Source organism: Barbus barbus (genome assembly GCF_936440315.1).
Source record: "Barbus barbus genome assembly, chromosome: 33".
NCBI lineage: Eukaryota > Metazoa > Chordata > Actinopteri > Cypriniformes > Cyprinidae > Barbus > Barbus barbus.
Window position 1 is genome coordinate 26034762 of NC_136761.1, and position 23527 is coordinate 26058288.

The following is a 23527-nucleotide window of genomic DNA, read 5'->3' on the forward strand; positions in this document are numbered from 1 at the left end:
GATGCTACATTTCGCAGTGTGTTTTTTGGTATCTAGAGAAAACATCATGCAATCTCTCGGGGAAAATCAACCAAGATGTTAGATCTCCATCGCAGCCTCATTGAGTTGATTTATTGAATCTGCTTGTGCTGGACAGGATTCATGACCACCTGGTCACACACTTAAAGGCCAACAGGATTTATGAAAGCGAAAGTTCAACGACCCAGCGTTTATGGAGGTCAACATGTAAACAGTCCACGACGACCCATAAAATACACATTTATCACCTCTGTGTCAACATGTATACATGAACATGATCGTTCTATAATGTGACATGATTTGTAATTCATCTCCATGTAAAAATGCCAAGACTTTCACATTGTATGCTCTATAAATACACAAGCCTCTAATGTCAGATAGGCATGTTCGTCTGGCAAGACACCCTAAACGCTGACCTATGAACTTCATAAACTTATAGTTCAGTCCTATAAACAGCTGCGTGATCTGTTGAGTCTACATTCCCTCTCTCACAGAGGTCACTCAAGGAGTGTTGCTGTATTTCTCACATGCATCTCTGCGCTATCTTAATTACTCTGTGATGAGGGGCTTCAGCAGGGCCTGAGCTCCGGCCAAGATGAGCTTTGGTTAAGGTTAAAGTTGGTTGTGCCACAGATCAGCTGACAGCCCTAACACAATCATGACTCCAGTGCCAAAATGTTACTAAATACAGTCCCTTCACTAAGCCAGACAAGGCCACGGTGTCTATCTCTACACCGCAGCTTTTGACAGGTTAACTTACACAAGCTGATCTATGATGACCTTCCATAGCAAGAGCATTCCTGATTGTGAATAAGGATCTGTTTCCAATCCCTCACCCAATTCAAAAAATAAATAAATTAAATTAAATAAATAATGTGCATACACATATATATATATATATATATAGTCTTGCCTTACAGTATCTTTAAAACCATTATCTTTCAAAAAAATATTCTTCGAGAAATTAATAATCTCGAATACGAACACAAACAGACATCTAATGCAGGGAGCTGGAGCAGAGGTGTTGGGTTTGTTTGCTCTCCTGCAAGGAAATGCTTCATAGTATGTAATGCTGTGAGGGATACATAATATATCTAATTACCGTAGCATTTCCCCATGGCTCTTCAGCTGAGACGGAGAGTAAGGCCAGGGCACGATTTGATGTAATGTGAGAGACACACCTCCCAGAGGAGAAAGAGAAAGAGAGAGACAGAGACCGAGAGGAACGGCAGCTGAGGTCCCCGGCTGCTCCGACAGGGGGAGCCATAGAGGGATCCTGCCGACAAGCAGGCTATTTTTAGACTATCGAATAGACAGAATTTATTTATAGAGCTTTGAGTTCTGTCGCATAGAGGAAGTGGTAGCTGTGGGGGTTCAGTGCATCAAAGCTCTGCTGACAAGCAGCTCTTAACGGAAGCAGGAGCGATTGACAGGCGGTGCTCTCTCGGACGTCGAGCCGCAGCATCTCTACTCTGCCTGCAGTGTGACAAAACACAGTCCTCATCAGCCCTGCCGTGACATTTGCACATTCTCAGAGGAATAGCTGCACTCGGGGTAAAAGCGGCCTCAAACCCAATGCACATCTCCAAAATAAAGCTTTGCAGCAGACGGAAATACTCCGCCTCGATCGCGTCAGTGTTTTAATCTGCTGGGCATAAATAGAGCACTCAGAGGTCAGGCGGAAACCTTCAGCTGAAGCTGCTGCTTGCTGCTTCTGATGAATAATTTCTGGTCACGCGTCTCAGAATAACAGGAGTGTGAAAATACGAGATGGACTGCAGAGGGTCTGATGGGTTAATTCAAGACTGAGTCGATTTAATGACATTTGGAATAAATATAATAAATATCTCTTCAAAGCAACATGTACAGATGAAGCCATATTCAGGGGTTGGATGAACTGCCTCTCACTGGATCCCTGTTAAGGCGATTGTGAGGATCAGATGAATAATATATGACTGTTTGGAGGATTAGTCCAGCACTGAGTAAGGTAGCAATGCCAGTCTTCACAGAGGATGCTCTGGCGCCTCTAGTGGACAGCAGATGCAACTGCAGGCAGATTCATGACGGACACTGCAGCAAATCTTCTGCACTCTTGAATCTTTCGAGATGGCTTGAGTTCTTCATCGCAGAGGTTATTATGAGGTCACAATACAAGCACAATGCAGCAGCCAGAACTGAATCTGCATGCAAGCAATCAGAATAGCTTAATAATTCAGCATTGTTACAGTGTGTTCGACATCCACCCATACAGCGGCTCCAAAGAGTATCTGGACACTTAAGACACCGTTAAATATTTATGAATGCCATTGCATAAATAAGTAAATATCAATCCAAAAGCATCTGCAAACAAATTATAACCATAGGTGTATTTCATCACATTAACTATGAACTACTAACGTTTGACAACCAGAAAGTATTAAATATTGTTTTTAGTGTTTGACTGATACTGATTTTCTCAAAGCTGCTATCTTTGAGAGCAATTAAATTTATATTTATTTTAGGTAATAATAATAAAAAAATGGAATCAATATGAAAAATTTAACTTGATTAAACCTAAAAATAACAGATTTTTACTTCATATATTCTGTAATTGAATTACAGTACTTAAAAAATGAAAGTAAACACTGAAACCAACAGTGCACTCAGTAATCGTGTAAGTTTGTGAACACTGGGAATTGTATTTTCTCAAATAAAGACCGGCTAATGCCAATTTCATGTATAGTACAATTATGACATGAATATGACATAGCAGCCAACTGGATATAAATCAATCAATTTATAAATACAAATCAAGAATTTAAAGTTTATGCATTTTCAGTGACAAAGAATAGGAGCTTTTATGTGTCTCCACTCAAGTGTTGCCGTTTTCATCACTGTCAAAATAAATGTCTTTTAACACTTATTAAATCAAGCATAAAAAATGTCAAATATGAGGTGATATTGGTATTATATTGCATCAAACTACTTTTTATTTGCTTTAATTTTAAGCAGTACATCTATTGCCAAATCATTCTGAATTTAACAAGCTTCTTATTGTGAAAAGTTCTGCTTAAAAAGATTTATTGGATAATTTTTTAAAATAAACATCACTTGGATTGATATTTCGTCATCTATGCATTAATGACATGCATACATTAAGCATACCCCAAGTGTCCAAATATTTTTAGATCCACAGTACAAATTTAAATATCTAAAAACTTTCCATCAAGTATTATTAAATCAGTGCACAAACAAGCATATTGTAAAAATGTTTTTTAAGATCGTGTCTTCAAGTCTGCATGTTAGTCATCTCAAGTGGGCTGGAAAGCAGTGCAACAGAGGTCTGACTCATAAAATGAGATCCATTCTCAGCGGTAAAACCCAAATATTCTTCATTTCAATAGCAAAGTAGTATCAGGCCCACCAAACGCGTCATTCCAATGTACAGCTGAGGTGTGGATCCAAGTGGTAATTGTAGGAAACGGCACACTCCACCAGCAGCCATGTGCTACGACAGCATGTCTGCTGCACTCGCAGCTCATCTCTCATTGGATAAAACGATCTCCACCAGTAACAGTCCCAGGTAAAGCGGAGATCAAGTGTATGGACGAGCACTCCACAGCAGGGCCCAAGCAGCACTCCAGTACATACACCAGTCAAATGACGCACCAAACAGCAGCCATCCGCCCCCTCACGCATGAAGAGCCCTTCAGGGAAAGTGTTTCTCATGGTCTGTGTGTGTTTGGATACTGGCTAGAAGAGTCGTATCAGCAGCAGATGATGTGCTCTAGAGGATATTCTAGCGATAAGGGAAGGTGGGTGAGGCGATCACAGAGGGGAGGATGGCGAGGTAGTTGGAGGGGACGTAGCCTCTCTGGCCACGCGCCTCCACCAGACTCCATTCCTTGTTTCCACGCTTATCGTGAGGCTCTACCACCCGCACCGGCTCGCCGGCCCTCAGAGAAAGCTCGTGAGCGCTGCTCGCAGTGAAGTCATAGCCCGCGTACACCTGCAGATGGAGAACGGAGAGTTTCAGTGGGGCTGGTAATGGAAAAAGTTGCCTTCTGTTAGATTTTGCCTCGTATAAAAGCTAGAAGAAAATATCGTCAATTAGTCATTGCCAAAACCCACACAAACAGTGAAATGGAACAAATGAGACGTTCAAATTTGTCTAGATGAGGATGAATGTGCTTTTTGAGTGCTCTGTTGAGTATGTACACCATCTTTTTAGATTTGAAAGGTAAGTGGTATTTAGTGTTACACAATGTGCTTGAGACATTTTCAAGCGTTAAGAGTGGGCTGTTTATTATAGCTCATAAGGAAATTAAAGTTGTCAATGGGTGTTTAAGAGCTATGAAGAAAATCTGAAATGATAAAGTAGTTGAAGTGCTCCCCCTTGTGGTTAATATCAGTAATAGGTTATGAATCATGTTCATTAGTGGCATTTTTTAAGGCTAACATCACTTATTGATCATATTTGCTCATAGGGTTTTAAACTAACCCAAAATGTTAGTCATAGAAAAATTAAAGTTGCAATGAAACAGAAGCAGCAGCAGATATTTTCTTCTGTATTGTGGCGTGCTTTTGAGTGTAATGCATTCTCAAAAAAAAAAAAAAAAAAAAAAAAAAAAAAAATGTATGATGGAATTGGTTGTGAAACAGTTGAATGGAACAATAATTAAAAATACAATCAATAATATGCATTCAAAAAATATATAGGGTGAATTTCCATTTCATGCTGACTTTAAATATCAGTACAGTGATATAATTGTTGACCAAAAAAATAAAAATAAAAATTGAATACATTTAAGACTTTTTTTTTTTTAAGTTGATGCATAGTAAACAAAACAAAATAAACATAAAAATTATAAAATTACAACAAAAAAGTGATCTCTTCAAAAGGGACCTGAATCATATTTAGTAAGATATTTTTTTTTTTGGACTTGAGCCAGTATGCAGCCCATTAGCAATATGCTGAAAGCAACACCTTGCGGTCACTCACATCGTGCTAGCATCATGGTAGCGAGTTACGCATGGGCAAACACCAGCCACATTTTCTTCAGAAAATATTGTAACAATTCTTTGCAAATGCAAAGTTATATAATTTCCACTCGAGGCAACAAAACCGGGATACATAATTCATCTGGGAGTCATAATCTTAGCCGGTCTGTTTATCATTTGCACTCTCACAATGATAAACAACCCGTGAAGAATGTTTAGAAAAAAAAATTGTCATTTTTACAGTCACAGCAACCGTGTATCTCCCACTCTCACAGTCAAAAGCTACCTCTGACATTTCTGCTTTCTTAAACATGAAGCCACGATGATAGGGAAGCATTTGACAGGCAGATCATGCAGATGAATGAATCAGTGTGTGTGGGTGCCGTGTGTTTGTGTAGGTGGCCGTGATAGAGTATGTCACTTCTGCTGACAAGGAGCGGCAGTTCATTTCTGTTCCTCAAATACTGTATTTACAAATCCTGAAGTGTGTGTGATAGATGATTATGAGATACTGCAGATCTGCCATCAATCTCCAGAGGTCTCGTTCTGTTTGACAAACAAATCAGGCCGAGTAACACTGCGGTCCTGTGACCCGTCAGTCAAACGCATGTCTGTGTCAGTCACCTGAAAACAGGGAGTGGTCATGGTGGTCAGCAGCGGCTGGGCTCCGGGGGTGTAGGAGTGTCTTCTCGGTCCTGGACCGCTGGGTGTGACGTTCAGATGAGGAGACTGCGGTGGGTCAACGGTTATCTGGTGGTAACGTGCCAGTTTCGAGGCAGGCACATATCCCCTCGGGCCTGAAGAAAACACAAAAATAGAAAATCTATGAAGATACTCAAATCTGCACATTTCAGAGTTTCTGCTCTGTATATTGATAAGAGCAGATTTGATGTGCTTTAACTGTATTTGACCAGAAGATGTCACTCACAGCACTATCAAAGACTTTCAGCAGCAATGAATGCACACACACACACACACACACACACACACACACACACACACACACACACACACAAACCCAGTGAATAAACATAAAAAGAAAGTCCAGTCAGTCTTTTAATGTTTGCTTGATTAAGCACTATGCCTTGCCTATAAAAAATGTTTTTGAAGGTTAGACTGAAGATTAACATATCAATAATTAAGAGAAACAAACGACAAAATTTGTCAAAATACCTTAATTCAGCTGCATTCAAGAGATGAATGCAGGTCTACACAGAAACCAAACGATAAAGATGCTCCGAATACAACAAGACACTGTGCAGTGCCAAATTGTGGAAAAATAGTCTTTGCATTGCCTTCCTTTTAATCTCAACACCAACTTAGTTTTTAATGAAGTTCCAGACAGCGGCAGTAAGAAACTGGTCCTTTGTTCACTTCATTTTACCACAGATTCGTTTACAAACAAGGCACGATTTGATGCAGGATTTTCAAAAAGAATGAAGCTAAAATACGATGCTGTGCCGACTCTTTTGGATCTGACAGTAATGTCGCAACACACAAGTGTGAGTAACTGTTTTCATTACGTGGTCACTCTTGATTTGTCTGTTATTACAGATTGTTTGAAATGTACTGAGTATTTATCGTATTTATAGTATTTAACCTAAATCACAGCAGCATCCATCTATGAAGGATGTAGGCTGTCAAACACACAACTATTAGCCAATCATAGCAGTGGGGGTTTATTTCCGCATCTACAATCCGCCACGCCTATTCAAACAGAGCGTTCTGATGAGGGGGGTCAAAAACTGGACAGAAAATAGACTATTACTTCTAAATTATGATGCTTTTAATGTAAAAATCTTGATAAGATTAATAAATGGACCTCAGAGAACAGTACAAAATAGTTCAGTTCATGACTCCTTTAAAGCAAGTGAAATCAGTTTGATCAGATGGATTTTTGTTGCATTAGAGCAAGTGTAATCTGTATTTTCAGACGACTTTTATTGAGCATTAACATGAGTGTAAACTTATCAAATGGGTTGCTTTTTGAAATGCAGCATGTGAATGACTTTACGTTTTTAAAGCTCAATTTTTACCAGTATATTCTTTGTGCAAACAGGAATTTAAGTCCATTTGTATGCATTATGTGAGATAATTTTAGTTTTCCACATGCCAGTTTTACCTCCTGCATCAACCAGCCAGCGGCGACGGTCTCCTCGCGTGTCCATCTCACTGACGACAGCTACCAGCTCTCCCTTGTTAAGGGTCAGGTCAAGGTCACGGGTGCCCACCACAGGGCCTGTCAGCTGGTAGATCTTCTCCGAGCCGTGTTTGGCGGTCAGAGCCTTGAGACGCCGCTCACACATGGGATTGAATGCCTGAGACGACACAGACATGAAAAAACCCTGATTTCCTACCCACTCATACTTAATGTGAAATTACATACAGCAGCATAAATTCCATTTAGAATGCAAATGTACATCACATGAGTAGAAGTACAGTAATTACAGTGCTGGATCACTTTGAACTAAAAAACTGAGACAGGAAGTGAACATGAGAGCAAGACACTCTAAGGATTTACATCCGTGATCTACATTCTGATCCCTGTCAGCAAACACGCAGCACTTCTGAAGATTACAGAGCACCTCCTGTCTTCTCTCAAAACTCATCAGGGCTGATGTCTTTATGATGGCAGACTTGATATTGATTAGACTCTGGATAAAGACATCTGGTTGTCATTAGCTGTAGTGATGGCCTAATGCCCATGACATGACATCAAGACAAAGAAGTAATACCAACACAAAATATTGATATGGCTCTGAAATATGAAACATGACAATGGTGCCGTCTCTGCTTATGCGGTCAAAAGAAGAAGAAATTAAAATATCGACATCATAATTGACACTATTTTATCTACTAAATGCTCCTGGATTAAATATGCATTATTCATAATCAGTGCAAATTACTGTAAGGTTGCTTTCCTAAACAATCTGTTTTCACAATCTCCTCTCAAACAGCTTTTATTTTCTAATAATTAATTTTGAACCATTTAATTTTTCCAATGCCTGATATTACTTTTTTCCCTCCAAATCTTAAGAATAGGCCAATATTTTCACTTTGTACAGTTGGTTGCATGAATGAATGAATGAAAATGAAAAAATAACTTCTCACAAACCAATCAATTCCTGATGCATAAAATCATGCCCCATCCCAAATATTTTTTGGTCACATACATTACACTACCATTGAAAAGTTTGGGGTTTGAGCATATTAGACTGATTTCTGAAGGATCATGTGACATTGAAGTCTGGAGTAATGATGCTGAAAATTCAGCTTTGCATCAGATAAATAAATTACATTTTAAAATATGTTCAAATAAACAGTTATTTCAAGTTGTTATAATATTTCATAATATTACAGTTTTTACTGTATATTTGATCAAACAAATGCAGCCTTTGTGACTTATCTCAAAATCAATACAAAATCTCACAGACCTCTAGCATTTGAACGGTAGTGTATTTCCCATAGTTACATTTTTAATAATATTGGACAGTTCAATTACTTTGCTATTATTCTAAAATGTAGGTAATATTAATAATATAGAATGAGCAGATGTGTCTTTTTGACCGGTAGTATATTTTCCCTGTATTTCACTAAATGAGAGGCAGCTGTTTAGGGCCACCCATAACACAGTAACCCCAGGACATAACATAATTTACTAAGGTATGCTTATAATTAATGGACAGACTGATGCAAAACACATGAGGGCTAAACTATATCAAGATGAATGAATGGATGTGGCAGAATTAAACTGCAGTAAGGGGAAACAAACTGTCCCGTAGGAAGACGTCTCCACCCAACGACAAACAATAGTGCGTCCCTGTGTTGGAACTGACCTGCACAATGGGAGCATTGAGCTCATCCCGAACACTCCGACACAGGCTCTCCGTCGTCCTCGAACCCTCCAGCACCGAAGTCTCTGCCCACTTCCAGAACTCACAATCCTCCAAATAACTGTGTGGGAGCTGCCGGGAGACAGAGAGCAATTCATAAACACCGCCAGCCTGCAAAGAGCTAAATTTAATAACACTTTTCCAACCACATGCTTGCATTGTCGTTCAATGGTGGATTATTGCACAGAATGTCCAACAGTTTCTGAAATTGATGTGTTTTCAAGTATAACTAAAATCATGAGGATGAGAACTACATGACTGTCAAAAAAATCTCATGAAGAAAATAAAATAAATACATATATACATAATAATAATAAATAATATTTTGCATGAAAAATAATATAATTAAATTTATTTTGTACCGTTGTCTGTAAATATTTATGAAATTGCAAATTTATATATTTTTTTGTGATTAATTTGTGACATTATTTTTGACAGCATCCTCATTTTACAGCATTTTTACACAAGTGCCTAAAACTTTGAACAGTACTGTAGCTTTGCAGGAAGGTTTCTTGAATGAATGAATGATGCATTTATATATTTATTTATATTCTTGAAGCATCTTGGAGACGTTGCCACAGTTCTTCTGGATTTATGAAATTAAATAGTGTAAAGACCATCGACTCTACCGTGCGACTCCACCGGGCAGGGACACCGGCAAGGGATAGTAGTAGCTTTTTATTTAATTTTTTCATTGATATGTTTATTATTGAAATGTTGTTGTTATATGCATGTGTTAATTTGATTTAATTTCTTTATTTTCTTAAATATGTGGGTAGATAGTATTTATAGAGTTGTAACTTTTTAGTTTTAGTTACTTTTTCTTATTTGTAAGTCGCTTTGGACAAAAGCGTCTGCTAAATGACAAAAGTAAATGTAAAAGTAAAAATATTCACCTGGTTATCTCTAAACCTCAATATTTCTGTTTCTTCTGTAAAAAGTACCTGATGGGTGAAGCTGGTGGCCAGCTGCTCCATATCAGCCGCCAGGTCTCTCTGCAGGCAGCTGAAGGCCTCTAGCGTGGCCCAAAGGAGCTGCAGGGCTTTGCCGTTGAACTGCGGCAGCTCAGTCAGCAGGAGAGTGTTGATGGTCTTGTAGGTGTTTGCTATGGCTTGCTCCTCAAAACTCAGGTTACTCTTCTCCTCGATCAGCTCATAGTCCAGAAGCTTGTCCTGGCGTTTGCGGATGAGGTTACGTGGTCCTGCCATCAGTTCCCGCAAAGAGCCCAAGGGCTTAAAGACTAAAGTCTTCAAACGCTCCTCCTATAAGTGGCAGCAAAGGAGATTTACAAAGCAAGTTAATAAAGCAAGATGTAGATGGTTAATAATTTAAATCAACTACTGATAATTCATCAACGATATGAGAAAAAAAACAAGTTACATATGGCGCTATAATGTATAAACCACTGCTGTCTTCTCCAGTATGAAGCCTATCACTAAAATGGGTGCTATATGCAACCATTTCAACCATAATTTCAATGGCTGGTAAACAATTTGTACCCTTCCATGATACATTGTATTTTTGCAGCAGTATTGGTTCTACCAGGATTAGACATGGATGAATGGAGAAATCCCAACGTGGCGAACAGAAGGACCACAGTGAAGAAATACGGTCTCATGACCAAAGCTGTAACAAAGGTTGCTGTTCTAGACTTTAGTCAGAGATGCCATATTTAATTTGACATGTACAAAAATGAGGCAGTGAGGGATAGAGGTACAGTGCATTACAGAGTGCTGCAGGAATGAGTACTACAGCCTGGAAATGAGTTAGCAGTTTTGCACTTCCAGTTCCATGGCCCTTAAGTCAACAGGATCTTTGGTTAAATGTCTTGAATAAGGTCTGTATCACAGGCTCAAAATAATTTCACACCATATTCTACAAGAAAATAAATCAATATGACCCAACTCATGATTTTTTGAGGTTGTGTCTTGAAAAGGTGGCTGCTAACAAGAGGCTTTATGGGACTACGGAGGTTGTTGGGGATATTACATGTCATCACAGCAAACATGTAAACTCAGCAATTCATTGGTCTGTTTTTACATCCTCATGGTGATCACACAAAACCTGTACGTATCACAAATGTTTGTTGGTCACCGAGCTTATTTTCTGCAATAATACAAAAACCATTGGGAAAATCCTATTGCCTTTTTGTCGAGGGAACCAGGTTTCATTCTAATTTACAGGCTGGCCTACAAAACTACCAAAAAAAAAAGAAGAATTTGAAAAATGGTGTGTACTGACATCTTTCCGTGTTAAAACAAGATACCTTATGATGCTCATTCATGTTTATTTCATGCTATAACTAGTAAAGCGGAAGAGATAATCGATTCACACGCCGCTTGAAATGAAGAACTACAGCATTCTGCCACAAAATAGCATTTATTGTTTGAATTTCTTAAGAAAAAAAAGACAAAACTTGAAAGCTGAGACTTTACTTAATACCAAAAGTAACCTGCTCTGTCTCGACTGTCGGCACATTGTCAGTGTCCTCTTTGCTCCAAAGTATTTTTCACTGCCTGAGAACACGTAAGGCGTGAGAGCACCTTAGCTTAACTAAGGGGGCGGGTCTTCGCGAAGTGTTGACTGTAATTCTGTCACTCATAGCTTTGTTTCATTCACACCAAATAAAATGGCTAAAGTCTTATTCTCATTTTTGCTGCGAAAGCTGTGAAGCCTGGAGCTGAAGATTTTAAGATTTTCCCAAGAAAGCACAAAAATGCAGTAAGTTATTTTTGCGAAATGGTGCTGTTATTTTAAATCACCAAATCAAACACGCTCTTCCCAAAAGGATAACACACCTACCTTGATAGCTCCCAAATTCACAAACATGCTATGCAACACAGGCACCGCCCCCATCACGACTGGACACGGCCCTTGTTGGTGATTGGCGGCAAGTGTGTTTTGGTGCTCGTCCAATCCACTTTCAGTGGCATTTCTCAGAAATCACTTACTTCACCTTTAACTGGCCAACATAACTGTATCTTTATCACTAACAACAGTGAATGGGAACTGCAATCTGTTTAAGGTCTTACATATGAGGGGTAGATCCACTGTCTGAGTGCCACTGTGATTTCTTTAGAGAACAAGGCGGTTTTCTCTCCTTCCAGATCAAGATCTGCTTCCTCTGGTCTGCAGCTGAGGAACCTCTGTACACAGAAACACAGCTCAGACGGTTAAATAAATCTTTACAAATACTTCAAGTGCACAGCCATCCTCTCAACCTCACAATCTTGAGTAACCCCATCCATCTGCCCTGGGATCAACCCTCCTACAGATTTCCCTTTCATTCAGCAGCTGGAATAACAATGGAAAATGTTTAAGAGGTTGATCCATGGGCGTACTGGCTTCACACTGGGGGAACACCAAAACAAATGAGAGGATCAGCTCTTTTCGAGTTTTTAACTACACTCATTAAGAGTAAGAATGTTAAATCCAAACCTGCAGATGGTGGAGATAGGCCTCCAGGTTATCATGAAGCTCTGAGATGCCCCTCTCCAGGACAAAGAAGCAGCCAGCAAGGGCATCAAATTCTTCATCTTTCAACTACAATATAAAAGTATAAATTTAGAAATGATCGTAAAAACATCTCATGTGGCAATAGGCTATATGGAAACAATGTGTTCTTTCAACATGCCAAACATGTCTGTTCCTTTGTTTATACCAAGAATTGTTCTTAGGTAATCACCTTTGGTACAATTCCGGTCTCATGCTTTATGTACTGGCTGAACCGGGCCGTCTTCTTGGCAATGCTGTGGCCACTCAGCCGATTGATCTTGTCCTTGATGGTCAGGTTCTCGGTCTTCTTGTATTTGTCAGCTGTGGTAGTCAGAGAATGATAACAATGAAGCAAATTAAAATCTTAAGCACTTTATTCATGTTTCTGAGCGGATGCGGAAAATGAGGACGGAATGTTATTGTTTAACACGGAATGTCATGGGATAAAAAAAGATACGTCAGTGCATTTAAATCAAATGGCAATATGGTCTAGTGTCTGAATATTAAACCGCAAAAATACTATTTAAATATGAGTCCTGCGTGTTCTGCATGTATCTGTGTGAATGAATGGTTTTACCTACTTAAGCACACATGACAAGCCAATGACTGCCGTCTCACTAAATGAGGACATAAATACATGAACTTCATCTCCAGAACTGCTCTGAGAGTCACTTCATGGCCGTTTTGTTTGAGGAAAAACTACCATCATATCATATACACGCAAATACAAAACTCTTATTATTGTTTAAAAAAATAATCATATAAATGAAAAAATAAGTTTTGATTATTACAATTTAATTAAACCATTCAAATGGAATCCAGAAAAACTGAAAAGGAAAACACAGAATTTGGTAAAAAAAAATAAAAAAAATAAAACTGTATTTCAAAAAAAAAAAGTTAAAATTATTTTGTTAAAATTTTAATAAATAGCTGTAACTTGTATACGTTTCAAGATTTAAATTAATTGGACATGCTTTTTAATGAGTAAAATGTAATTTAACCAATAAAACAGAGTCTATAAGAATTAAAATGGAAAAAAAGTAATTTGGAAAAAAATTAAATGGAATTTGGAATCTAACAGATTTCATAGGGCCCTACTGATGTTCCCAACAGACTGGCATACTTTGGTTCAGTAAACTTAGCTTTCTAAACTGTAAGCATGTTCTCACCGACTTCACGGAAGCGTTTGTATTCATTGATCCTGCAGTTGATCTGGACCGCAGTGTGAGCGGCGCGCTCCAGTATGGGGTAGGCAGGGTGCCCGGGGTCTGTGTGTTTCTGGATGGTCTGGAGCAGCAGCGGGTAACGGGCGATTCTCTGAACCGGCATCACCAGGAAGAAGCTCAGAGTGGATGCATTCACATCAGGACTGAAGACAGACAAGATCAGGGGTCAAAAATGACTGGAATGTTGGGTAATACACTGGCGTATTTGTCTAGGAACTCATTCTGTTCTAAACAGTGTTGAATTTATGCTCAACCTCAGTAGGGTGTTGTTTACGAACTTACGCAGATGACTTGATGATTCGGACCATTTCCACCCACAGCGTCTCTTTCTGTTTGTAGCTGTTCTCTAGAGCTGTTATGTTGTTGTAGTTGGCAAGATACTCTTTATAAGCCATTTCTATGTCTTGAGACAGACTCAGGAAAGAGTCACCTGAGAGAAAGAATAAGATCATTTATAATATACAACAAGATTTACATCTTTTCCATACAACATACACTGCAGTGTGAGGTCAGTATATATATATATATAAAAAAAAGGCTTTAAATCACAAGGACATGTTAAATTGATCAAAAGTAACAGTAAAGACATTTATAATGTTACAATTTATTTAAAATAATTTTTGAAAGATCATGTGACACTGAAGAATGGAGTAAGGATGCTGAAAATTCAGCTTTGCAGCCTAGGAATAAGTTACATTTTAAAATATATTCAAATAAACGGTTATTCTAAATTGTAATAATATTACTGTTTTTTTATGACATAAATGCAGCCTTGTTAAACATATGAGACTTCCTTCAAAAAAAGTTTTTAAACTAACCCCAAACTTTTAAAACAGTAGTGTAAGTGTATGGCTATTTAGGCTGTAAAGCTCCAAAAAGAATGTAAAGAAATGTAAACATTCCATACATCATACGTCATCATCATTCCCATCTTGAAACTCAAGTTCTGGATTCTTGACTCATGATCTCAAGGGTAAAAATGTACAGAGAGTGTGACAGTAAACCAAAAGTGAACTGGAAATTCCAGTCGGTCCGGTTGTACTCACAGAGTGTTTCCAGGTATTTTGGGTCGCTGTGATGCATGTGTGCCTGGTCGAAGAGGCTCAGGAGTCTGCTGGAAGCATCCATCACTTCATCTATGTGCTGGAACATGTTCTCCAGGTTTGGAGGGGGAGGCTGCAAGAGACCCAATAATATATGATATTATCAGAGCTAAACAATTTAGTCTCCTTTATGAGGTATACACTCAGTAATAATAATAACAATAATAATATATAAAAAAACTGATTTCCATTTTATTTCACATTCCTCTCAGCTGGATTGAAAAAATAATATTAAAACATGTTTATTATTCTTGCTATATGTTGTCATAATTTTTTACAAAAATGTATTCCCTTTAATATGACTTTTTTGTATAATGTCTGATATTCATGTTTGCTTGGTTTTGTATATCTGTTAATAGTTGTGGCCTGTAATTAATGTAAGAACAAAATATGTTCATGTTTCTAAAAAGAAAATAAACACTGAATTGACTGAATGAATGAAAACACACACAAACACACACACACACACACACACACACACACACACACACTTCTGAAAATTCATTGCATTTTTTTTTATTTAGAGGCAATGTGTTAAATATAACTTTTCCAGAACTAACTGTTGTATCATCTGATTAGATCGTTAATGTTTATAATTATATAAGAGTGATAGCAGAGTGCTTTGATGGTACTTCAGTGGTGGTGGAAGCAATATAAAACACAGAAGGTTGTTGGTCTTATGAATAACAGATGTGTCCGGGTAAGTTAAATCAGGACTTTTACTGCAATTTAACGGATGCGATGTGTGAAAGAGCTGTTAGGGAGCTTGTCTACCTCTAGTTTCTGCAGGTTGCTGTGGATGGTGACCGTACAGAGCTGCAGATGTTTCAGGTAGTTCCTCTCAGTCTGCACCAGCTCCTCCATCGCCATGAGCTGCCTCTGAGCGGCTCTCTCTCTGGCTGCTGCCTCCTCTGCTGCGGCCCGTGCCTTCATCTCCTCTTCATCCTCCTCCTCTTCCTCTGCAGGCTCATCCAAGGTATCATCCATTTCTTTAGCTCCCTCTTTGTCCTCTCTAATCTCTCTCTCTGCCATCAGTGCTACATTTACCTTCAGGAAATTCGCCATAGCAGGGATGTCTAAAAAGAAAATAGAGGAGGTTAAACAGTTTTACATTTCTAATGAAATTTATTTAAAAGTGTGATGGTGACGCAAAACATGTATTTAACCCTTCAAATATTCAATCATATGTACTTGGACAATATTCTGTAGCTTGATTCAGTGTTATATTAATATTATTTGTATACTATTATAGTATTAATATTGTGATTTTTTTTTAATCTTTATTTTAATAATTCAGATATGTGCTTTGTCATTTTATTCGTTTTTTTTTAATTCAGCTTTAATTTTTCTTTCGGTTTTAGTAATTTTAATACTTCACCTCTGAAAAAATGTATACATTTTGAATTGAAAACTAACAGAAAATATATACAGTGGTGTGAAAAAGTGTTGGCCCCCTTCCTGATTTTTAATTTTTTTGCATGTTTGTCGCACTTTAATGTTTCAGATCATCAAACAAATTTAAATATTAATCAAAGATAACACAAGTAAACACAACATGCAGTTTTTGAATGAAGTTTTTTATTATGAAGGGAAAACAAAATTCAAACCCACATGGCCCTGTGTGAAAAAGTGCTTGCCCCCTAAACCTAATAACTGGTTGGGGGGGGGGGGTTTGGATTTTGTTCTCCCTTCATATAAAAAACCCTTCATTTAAAAACTGCATGCTGTGTTTACATGTGTTATCTTTGTTTCATATTTAAATTTGTTTGATGATCTGAAACATTAAAGTGTGACAAACATGCAAAAAAATTAAAAATCAGGAAGGGGGCCAACACTTTTTCACACCACTGTATATGAGCTTCATGTCAATTACTGAACACTTTTAAACAAATTAAAAATTACAATAGTTTAAATAATTGTCATAGACAACAACAATACTAGCTCAATTAGGCAAAACCCCACAAACTAATAACTGCTCATGTAAACATACTTAGAGCTTTCCCACTGAATGTCACTGAGCATTTGAAAAATATGAAATTAAACAGCCAGGACTCAGTGAAAATCAATGACTTCTGATTGCTTAGTATGTCCAATTAGCTGTCAGTGTGAACACACCTTATGAACTCCCCTTTTAAGATCACTTATCACAAATAAGTTAAAACTGATCATCAATTAATCCGATTACACACATAAACCAGACTCTGCCATCACACATTATAAGGACCACCCATAAAGGGCTGAGTGCTCTATTGTCACCTATCCAGAGGGGGTGAAACACCATGGCCCAATTTCATAGACCGGGTTTAGCCTAAACCAGGATTAGGGCATAGTTCAATTAGGACATTTAAGTAATTTTTTATTAACCTGCTTTAGAAAAAAACATTACTGGTGTGCATCTTGAGAAGAAACAAAGGCACTGATATATTTTGAGATCAGTCAGTGCAAGTTTTTTTTTTATTTGAAACAGCTCAGATTTACATTTTAGTCTAGGATTAGTCTTAAGCCTTGTCTGTGAAACCGGGGGTATGCGTCTAAAGACTTTAAAAAAAACATCCTACCAAAGACAGCAGTTCATTATGATAAATTAATTAAAACGTGCATGAGAACCCACTAAGAAACAAACTCAATACAAGTGAGGTCAAAGTCTGGTTAAGCATACATTATGATATTTGTGCAGCCATTGTTGATTACAGGTCTATATATTATCAACACATTTGTTACAATTTCAGCTACACCCACACGCACACATAACTGCAAGCACTTCAACACGCAAACAAACACTCTTAAGCACAAACTTCACCACATCCGTTGCATTAATAAGGAAACAACATACTTGTAGCAAGTGCTCAAGGCCAGCATGCTCAAAGCGAAAACCACAAACTCAGCATGTAGCACAGAGCGTATGCTCACTCACTGAGAGCTCTCACAGTGCTGCACTGCAGTATGACAAACCTCTACTTAAGGAGTAAAGAAATGACAGGTTTACTGCAAGAACAATCCCAAGAAAACATCCAAATGCATCATTACCTTTACAGAATGGGAAAGCCTAACCCTGGGTGTCTCTTGCACTGGCAAATTGAGGTGTGTGGCTTGGGAAAGCCTGGCCCAGACTCTCAGACTGGTGTAAGTTTGTCCACTGAGTCACACAGCAGGGCCTCATGTGGCACGAGTGTGTGGGAAGGGGGATGGGAGGGTCAGCTCGGAGGAGGTGGGATTTTAGCAGTGGGGATCCAGATAGGACCACTGCAGACACACAAGCTTTGATGAATACACAGATTGACTGCAGTAGCCATTGGGAAAGAAGTGACGCCTGAGCAGGATGAAGCTGATTGGACAGCAGGAGTTCAAGAGCTGGTGCACAACACACACTCACAAACACACTCAACAGCAGTAAACAAAAGCCCCATGTGACCAGGAAATTCTCCCCAACTTGATGGTCAGAGTCGTTAAAGCACAAAAGCCATTAAACCAACCATTTCAGATACATCCTAACAACACTCTTAAAAATAAAGGTGTAAATGGACATGAAGTGTTCTTAACATCAGGTTTCTAGGTGAAAATCGATATAAAGTGAGACCATAAACTTTGAATCTTACAGTGTACATAAATTTGAGACCAGTGCTGGTTAGTAACTTATTCCATGTAATTTGGATTACGTAATCCGACTACAAAAATTAAGTACTTGTGATCAGATTATATACTATTTACATTTTTGTCATTTAATTTAAAAATCAATAACAGACTACAATTTGTAAGTAATCTACCAATCACTGTCTGAGACCGCACTGAAAACACAGACAAACAAAAATAAACAGTAAAAAAAAGTTGGCACATAAAATCAATTTAAAATTTAACCAGTTAAAGCAGGATTAATTCAATTCTTACAAATGTTTACAAAATAACAGTAATAATCAGTCATATAACTGGAAGTGTATATGGAATAACAATTGAATGTGGTAAATAGATAGGGTTCCTTTCCATTTCATGCCAACTTTAAACTAGTTTTTCAGAAGATGTTCCACCGGAAGACACTGCTGTCATCCCATCAGACCGCAGCTGTATAATGTGGAGGGGGTTTTCAGTTTATTTATTAATATATCACCAAGAAAAACAAAACACTAAACTCTATGAGTATGGTTTTAACAAATCTTAAGCGATAACACACCTTCAGTGATAAAACGTACAAGAAAAACTTCTATATTAGCCATGGATTTCTGCAGTGAGTTTTCATGAGAACCAAACACTTCCATCCATTTGCATTTATAACATAATTCTATAGTAAAAATATATTAAGAAACTCCTTAAAGACACTTGAGCAGTTATATTTACTTGCCATGAATATGAAAACAACACTGTTTAAAAACAAAAACAAAACAGTCTTGTTACTATTTCCTTACCCTCATGTTGTTTCAAAGGAACACAAATGAAGAGACATTAGAGAGGATGCTATAGTGACAGATAGTGACTTACATCTTTTTCCAGACAACAAAAGTAGCCTAAATGATGACTGAGACTGTCATTGTGTCTAACACCTCCATGTATTCCACGAGGGTGAGTAAATAATGACAGGACTTTCATTCTGAGGGAACGTTCTAGCTGGCCCTCAGCGTCAAGTCTCGCGCGTGCATCACACCTGCGTTCTTACCTGTGCGTGTTTACAGCGTTGTTTCCTTGGACGCAGAATGGTGAAACACCGCAACCACAAACATGTCAGCGCTCTGTGGAGTTTAACAGCTGAACTCGAAAGCGACACTGACAGATGTTGCTTTCAAATCCTTCAGTATCACCTATTCTTGCGGTCCTGGCGCGCGGAACAGGTTCATGCACAGGCCGCGTCACGCATTCCGATCATACCGCGCAGGCGAAGTGCGCTTAGTTATGCGAAGTATTACATAATTGGTTTTGTTATTCGCATATTAACCCGAATGCATGCGGCAGAGTGGGATTTGAGAGATGGTGCGTTGATTTCCTAGACAGATTATGAGCGATATCGATTAAGCGCACGCAGTAGGGCAATAATGCAGACTCAGAGGACAAATCGTTACCAAGGTAAAAGAGCGCTTCACTGCGGTTATTTGGGAAACAGAGACATCGCGTGGTCGCCTGGTGTACAGCTGAGTGCTTATGAAATCTATGCTTGCGTCCTAATGTGCATACTATCCACCCTATCTGCCCTAAATAGTATTGAAAATTACTACTATCACATAGAATTTAGGATGGATGGTATGCAGGGTATGTTTAGGCCATATCTAAAATTAAGCTTAGACCCTCATTTTATATACTGTTTTTGTAAAACCATACGTGCATGCCAGTCAAAAGTTGGGGCATACATTATTGCATTTATGTTGCTTTATTGTAAATATGGATTTTGAAAATATTACACAGCTTACTCAAGGGTTGTTGTTACCACATACCACACTAATAGGAAACATGAACATTTTTTTTTCATTTTCTGTATTTTAATGTCATTTTTTTCATACACAACTAAGACCCTTTAATTTTAACCACTTTAATTCTTAGGGAGAAAAAACCCCCAACATAACAATGATTTACCAACAAACAGATTTAAATAAAGAAAATAAAACAAATAAAATTGAAGACACAAATATTGTACAAATACATGAGGGGTGGCAATTAAAAAAACTATAACGCATTGTTATATTGTGTGTTAGTCATTTTTAGTAAGTCACAATATTTATCATTTTTTAAACATGCAAATGAAAGGCATGCGTGGATTAATTACATCCATTAACATGATCAAACATCAAATTATAAACTATTATTTGTTTGTTTATTCATTCATTCATTCTATGAGTCTTATACTTCTAATTAGTTAAATGTGTAGTGTTTTTACTGCTGTGTCTTGTCTCATTTACAGTACGCTTACATACTTTTAAATTAAAAAAACAAAAAGCAATAAATAAATAATTAAATAAAGAGATAAATATACTGCACATATTGTAAATATATATATATATATATATATATATATATATATGTATGTGTATATATATATATATATATATATATATATATATATATATGTATGTGTATATATATAGTAAAAAAATGTTGCCTTTACATAGATTTAACAGTTTCAGAGCTATTTTTCTAACAACAGCATCACAAATCTTCTTAAATTGTTCTTTTTTTGTCAGAGTAGCAAAGATATTTCATGTAAATTTTGCACAAGCAATTGAGAAATTAAAAAATAAGGTAGTGATAAGTTGTGACTATGCACACATTTTCTGGCATTTAATGTATTTCATATATAAATCTTCCATGAATGCATGCTTGATTCCAACTCCTTGCTATGGTTTCCAGGTTATTGATGTTGGTGAGGTAAATTTCAGCTCCTTCCGAGAAAAAACCCCAATAAAAAACAATCAATTCGACACAAGAGAATGGAGGCTGCACACGCATTATAGGTCAACTATACATTGCTATGGCAACAGATAACAGCCCAACCTTATAAAACAAACTACAGCATACAGAAACAGCAACCTGTTATTCTCTCCTCTAACTACAACTGCACTAAACAGGAGTAGGGTGTTAAGAAATTGCATTTTTGAACAATGTTTTCATCTTGACTGAAAAACAGTAATCAAAAGGCTTACGGTATATAATCATAATAATTCATATGTTCCAGGCCCAAACAACAGGCCTGTGAGAAATCACTGTTTTCTTTCAGTAATGAAATCACAACTCTCCACCTACATACTGTATATATTTAGTGGAAACATCTGTCTTTGGACAAACGTTGAGAAGAAATCCCTTCAGAATGGATATTTTCTTTCATTTAGAATCATTCATTTAAAATGAGTGCAGCTGAATCACTCACTAGGAGACCAGAAAAGGCTAATTTAGTCCCTTGTCTCCTGAACCCCATCATTTGTAGTGTGATAGTCAACAGCATGAGTCACCTTTGTCATTTATGTTAAGTGCTGACCATAATGTCCTTTGAGGACAGGGAAATTAGTTTCTCATCAGGGGGTCAATTTAGGTAAGACGTGACTCTCACAGCCAATGAATGACAGACGATAAACATTCTGTGTTCCTGTGTTGGCCAGGAGGGGGCAGTATGAGCAAGGAAACGCGTTTGGAAATGACAACAAGCCTAATTGACTGAGCTAGAGGCTTGATTTTTTATTATTTGTTTTATCAGTTAGCTGTTTTTGTTTATGAAAACGTTTCAGGAATATGATTGTCTGTTGCTTTTCATATGCTACATTGATTTTCATACTCTGCAGCAGGCGACAGACTGGAACGTACTTCTTTTTCTCTAAATATTTCTCTTTCTGTTTGAGGATACGCCAGGTCCAGTGAGTCAAGAAAAAGATTCAGCTACCTTTGAAGTTCAACTTAGAAAAACGAGAGAACCTGGAGTAATGCGCTTCAGGGCTTGTTCCAGCTCTCCCACATGTTTTGCCCTGTATTTCACTATAGACTAGCACATACTGTATAAACACACAGACACACTCATACATATGAATTTGCGGTAGGCCACATAAAGTCCCCCCAAACACCCAACACTAACACCATCCACAAAGAGAGACCATCATATCTCAGGTCTCAGGGGCATGAAATGCAATGGGATTGACGTCTACCAACCTAAGAGTCATTTTCTCTGATAATATTTTGCGGCAGCTCTGTATTTCTGTTACATTGCTGTTGAAGAGTAAATAAAACTTGCAAATGTCTTATTGTTTGTCAAAGATGAAGCAGCTATTTATTGCGTGTGTCGCTTGTAAATGATTCTGGGCTACAAGTAAATGCGATTTATATCCATTTTATATCCAAAATAGTATTCAAAAATTGCCACAGGCTAGAAAACTCCCCTGGTTGTTGTTAATATGAATATTTCCACTTTCTATTTGCTTCTGTCAGTTTTTGTCATATTATGTGCCCAAACACATAAATAAGCTAAGCGCGTAAACAGTGAGCTCATTCCTCCAAAAGCTGGGCGTTCAGATTGATTGGCACTGCAGTATCAGAACATACATCACAACGGGCTTTTATTCGCCTGCCAGACAACCTCCTCCTGGCTGTGTCTCGATTCCTGTGCAGATGTGCTTGAAGATTGGTAGAATGTCCCTGGCTCACAATTTCCTTACCTGAGTGATTTCTCTGTGAGTAAGACTTGGTCAGATTGGAAATAGGTCATAAGTGAAAGAGAGAATTGGAGCAGGAAGAGTTTTTGGGTTGTTGGGTTTGAGAGTAAGGCTCCATTTCATTTTACCACAAGCAAAAATAATCTCTTGGCTGGCAGAGACGTGCAGGGCTTCACCCAGAGCCCCTTAAAACATGTCAACTGTGTCATTGATTTTAGTTCAGTCCACCATTGATTGGCGTCTAAGCCCAGTCAGGCCGCATTTGCATAGCTGCATCCCATAAGCTGCTAATTGGTAGTTCACCAGCAATCATGGCTGAATGATGAGAACGAACAGTCTGGGTTGATGTGAGGCAATTGTGGTTTGTTTGCAGCAAAGGGGTATCCATGTCAAATAAAATATTGCTGGTGTGCTGCCCATGGTTTTTGCTTATATAAGTCACACTTTTATTGCCTTGTCTAATTGTATAATGGAGATTCAGCACAACACTCTGTCTCGAAGTCCAAATTTAGGTTTGTAGGGAAACGCGGCCGTGCATATCGTGGCTCACATTGGTTTGGCAGCGTTAACAAACATGTTCTCTCTAATAAAATCAGGGAACGCAAGATATAGGGAGAAAAGAATGAACAAATAAATAAAGTGGAGTTCAACAGTCTGAGTACTGGTGATAATGCTATTATGATTATGCATCTTAAATATGT

At 37.9% G+C, this 23527-nt stretch overlaps 1 protein-coding gene across 3 annotated transcripts; it reads right to left on the minus strand.

Moving 5' to 3' along the window:
• Positions 1–1804: 1804 nt before the first annotated feature.
• On the minus strand, positions 1805–19766 carry arhgef37 (Rho guanine nucleotide exchange factor (GEF) 37). Of its 3 annotated transcripts, none has more exons than XM_079390171.1 (13): positions 19361–19766; positions 15490–15791; positions 14659–14788; positions 13895–14042; positions 13556–13755; positions 12577–12707; positions 12330–12434; positions 11924–12037; positions 9836–10153; positions 8835–8963; positions 7121–7316; positions 5623–5795; positions 1805–4006 (listed from the first exon to the last, which is right to left on the minus strand). In XM_079390171.1, the coding sequence occupies exons 2-13, from the start codon at positions 15778–15780 to the stop codon at positions 3797–3799; spliced, it is 2145 nt and encodes a 714-aa protein (XP_079246297.1). In that variant the 5' UTR covers positions 15781–15791; positions 19361–19766; the 3' UTR covers positions 1805–3796. The 3 variants fall into 3 exon arrangements, with proteins under 3 accessions (XP_079246297.1, XP_079246295.1, XP_079246296.1); XM_079390169.1 differs by lacking the exon at positions 19361–19766 and adding an exon at positions 17743–17873; XM_079390170.1 differs by lacking the exon at positions 19361–19766 and adding an exon at positions 17630–17753.
• Between the last annotated feature and the right edge of the window lie 3761 nt (positions 19767–23527).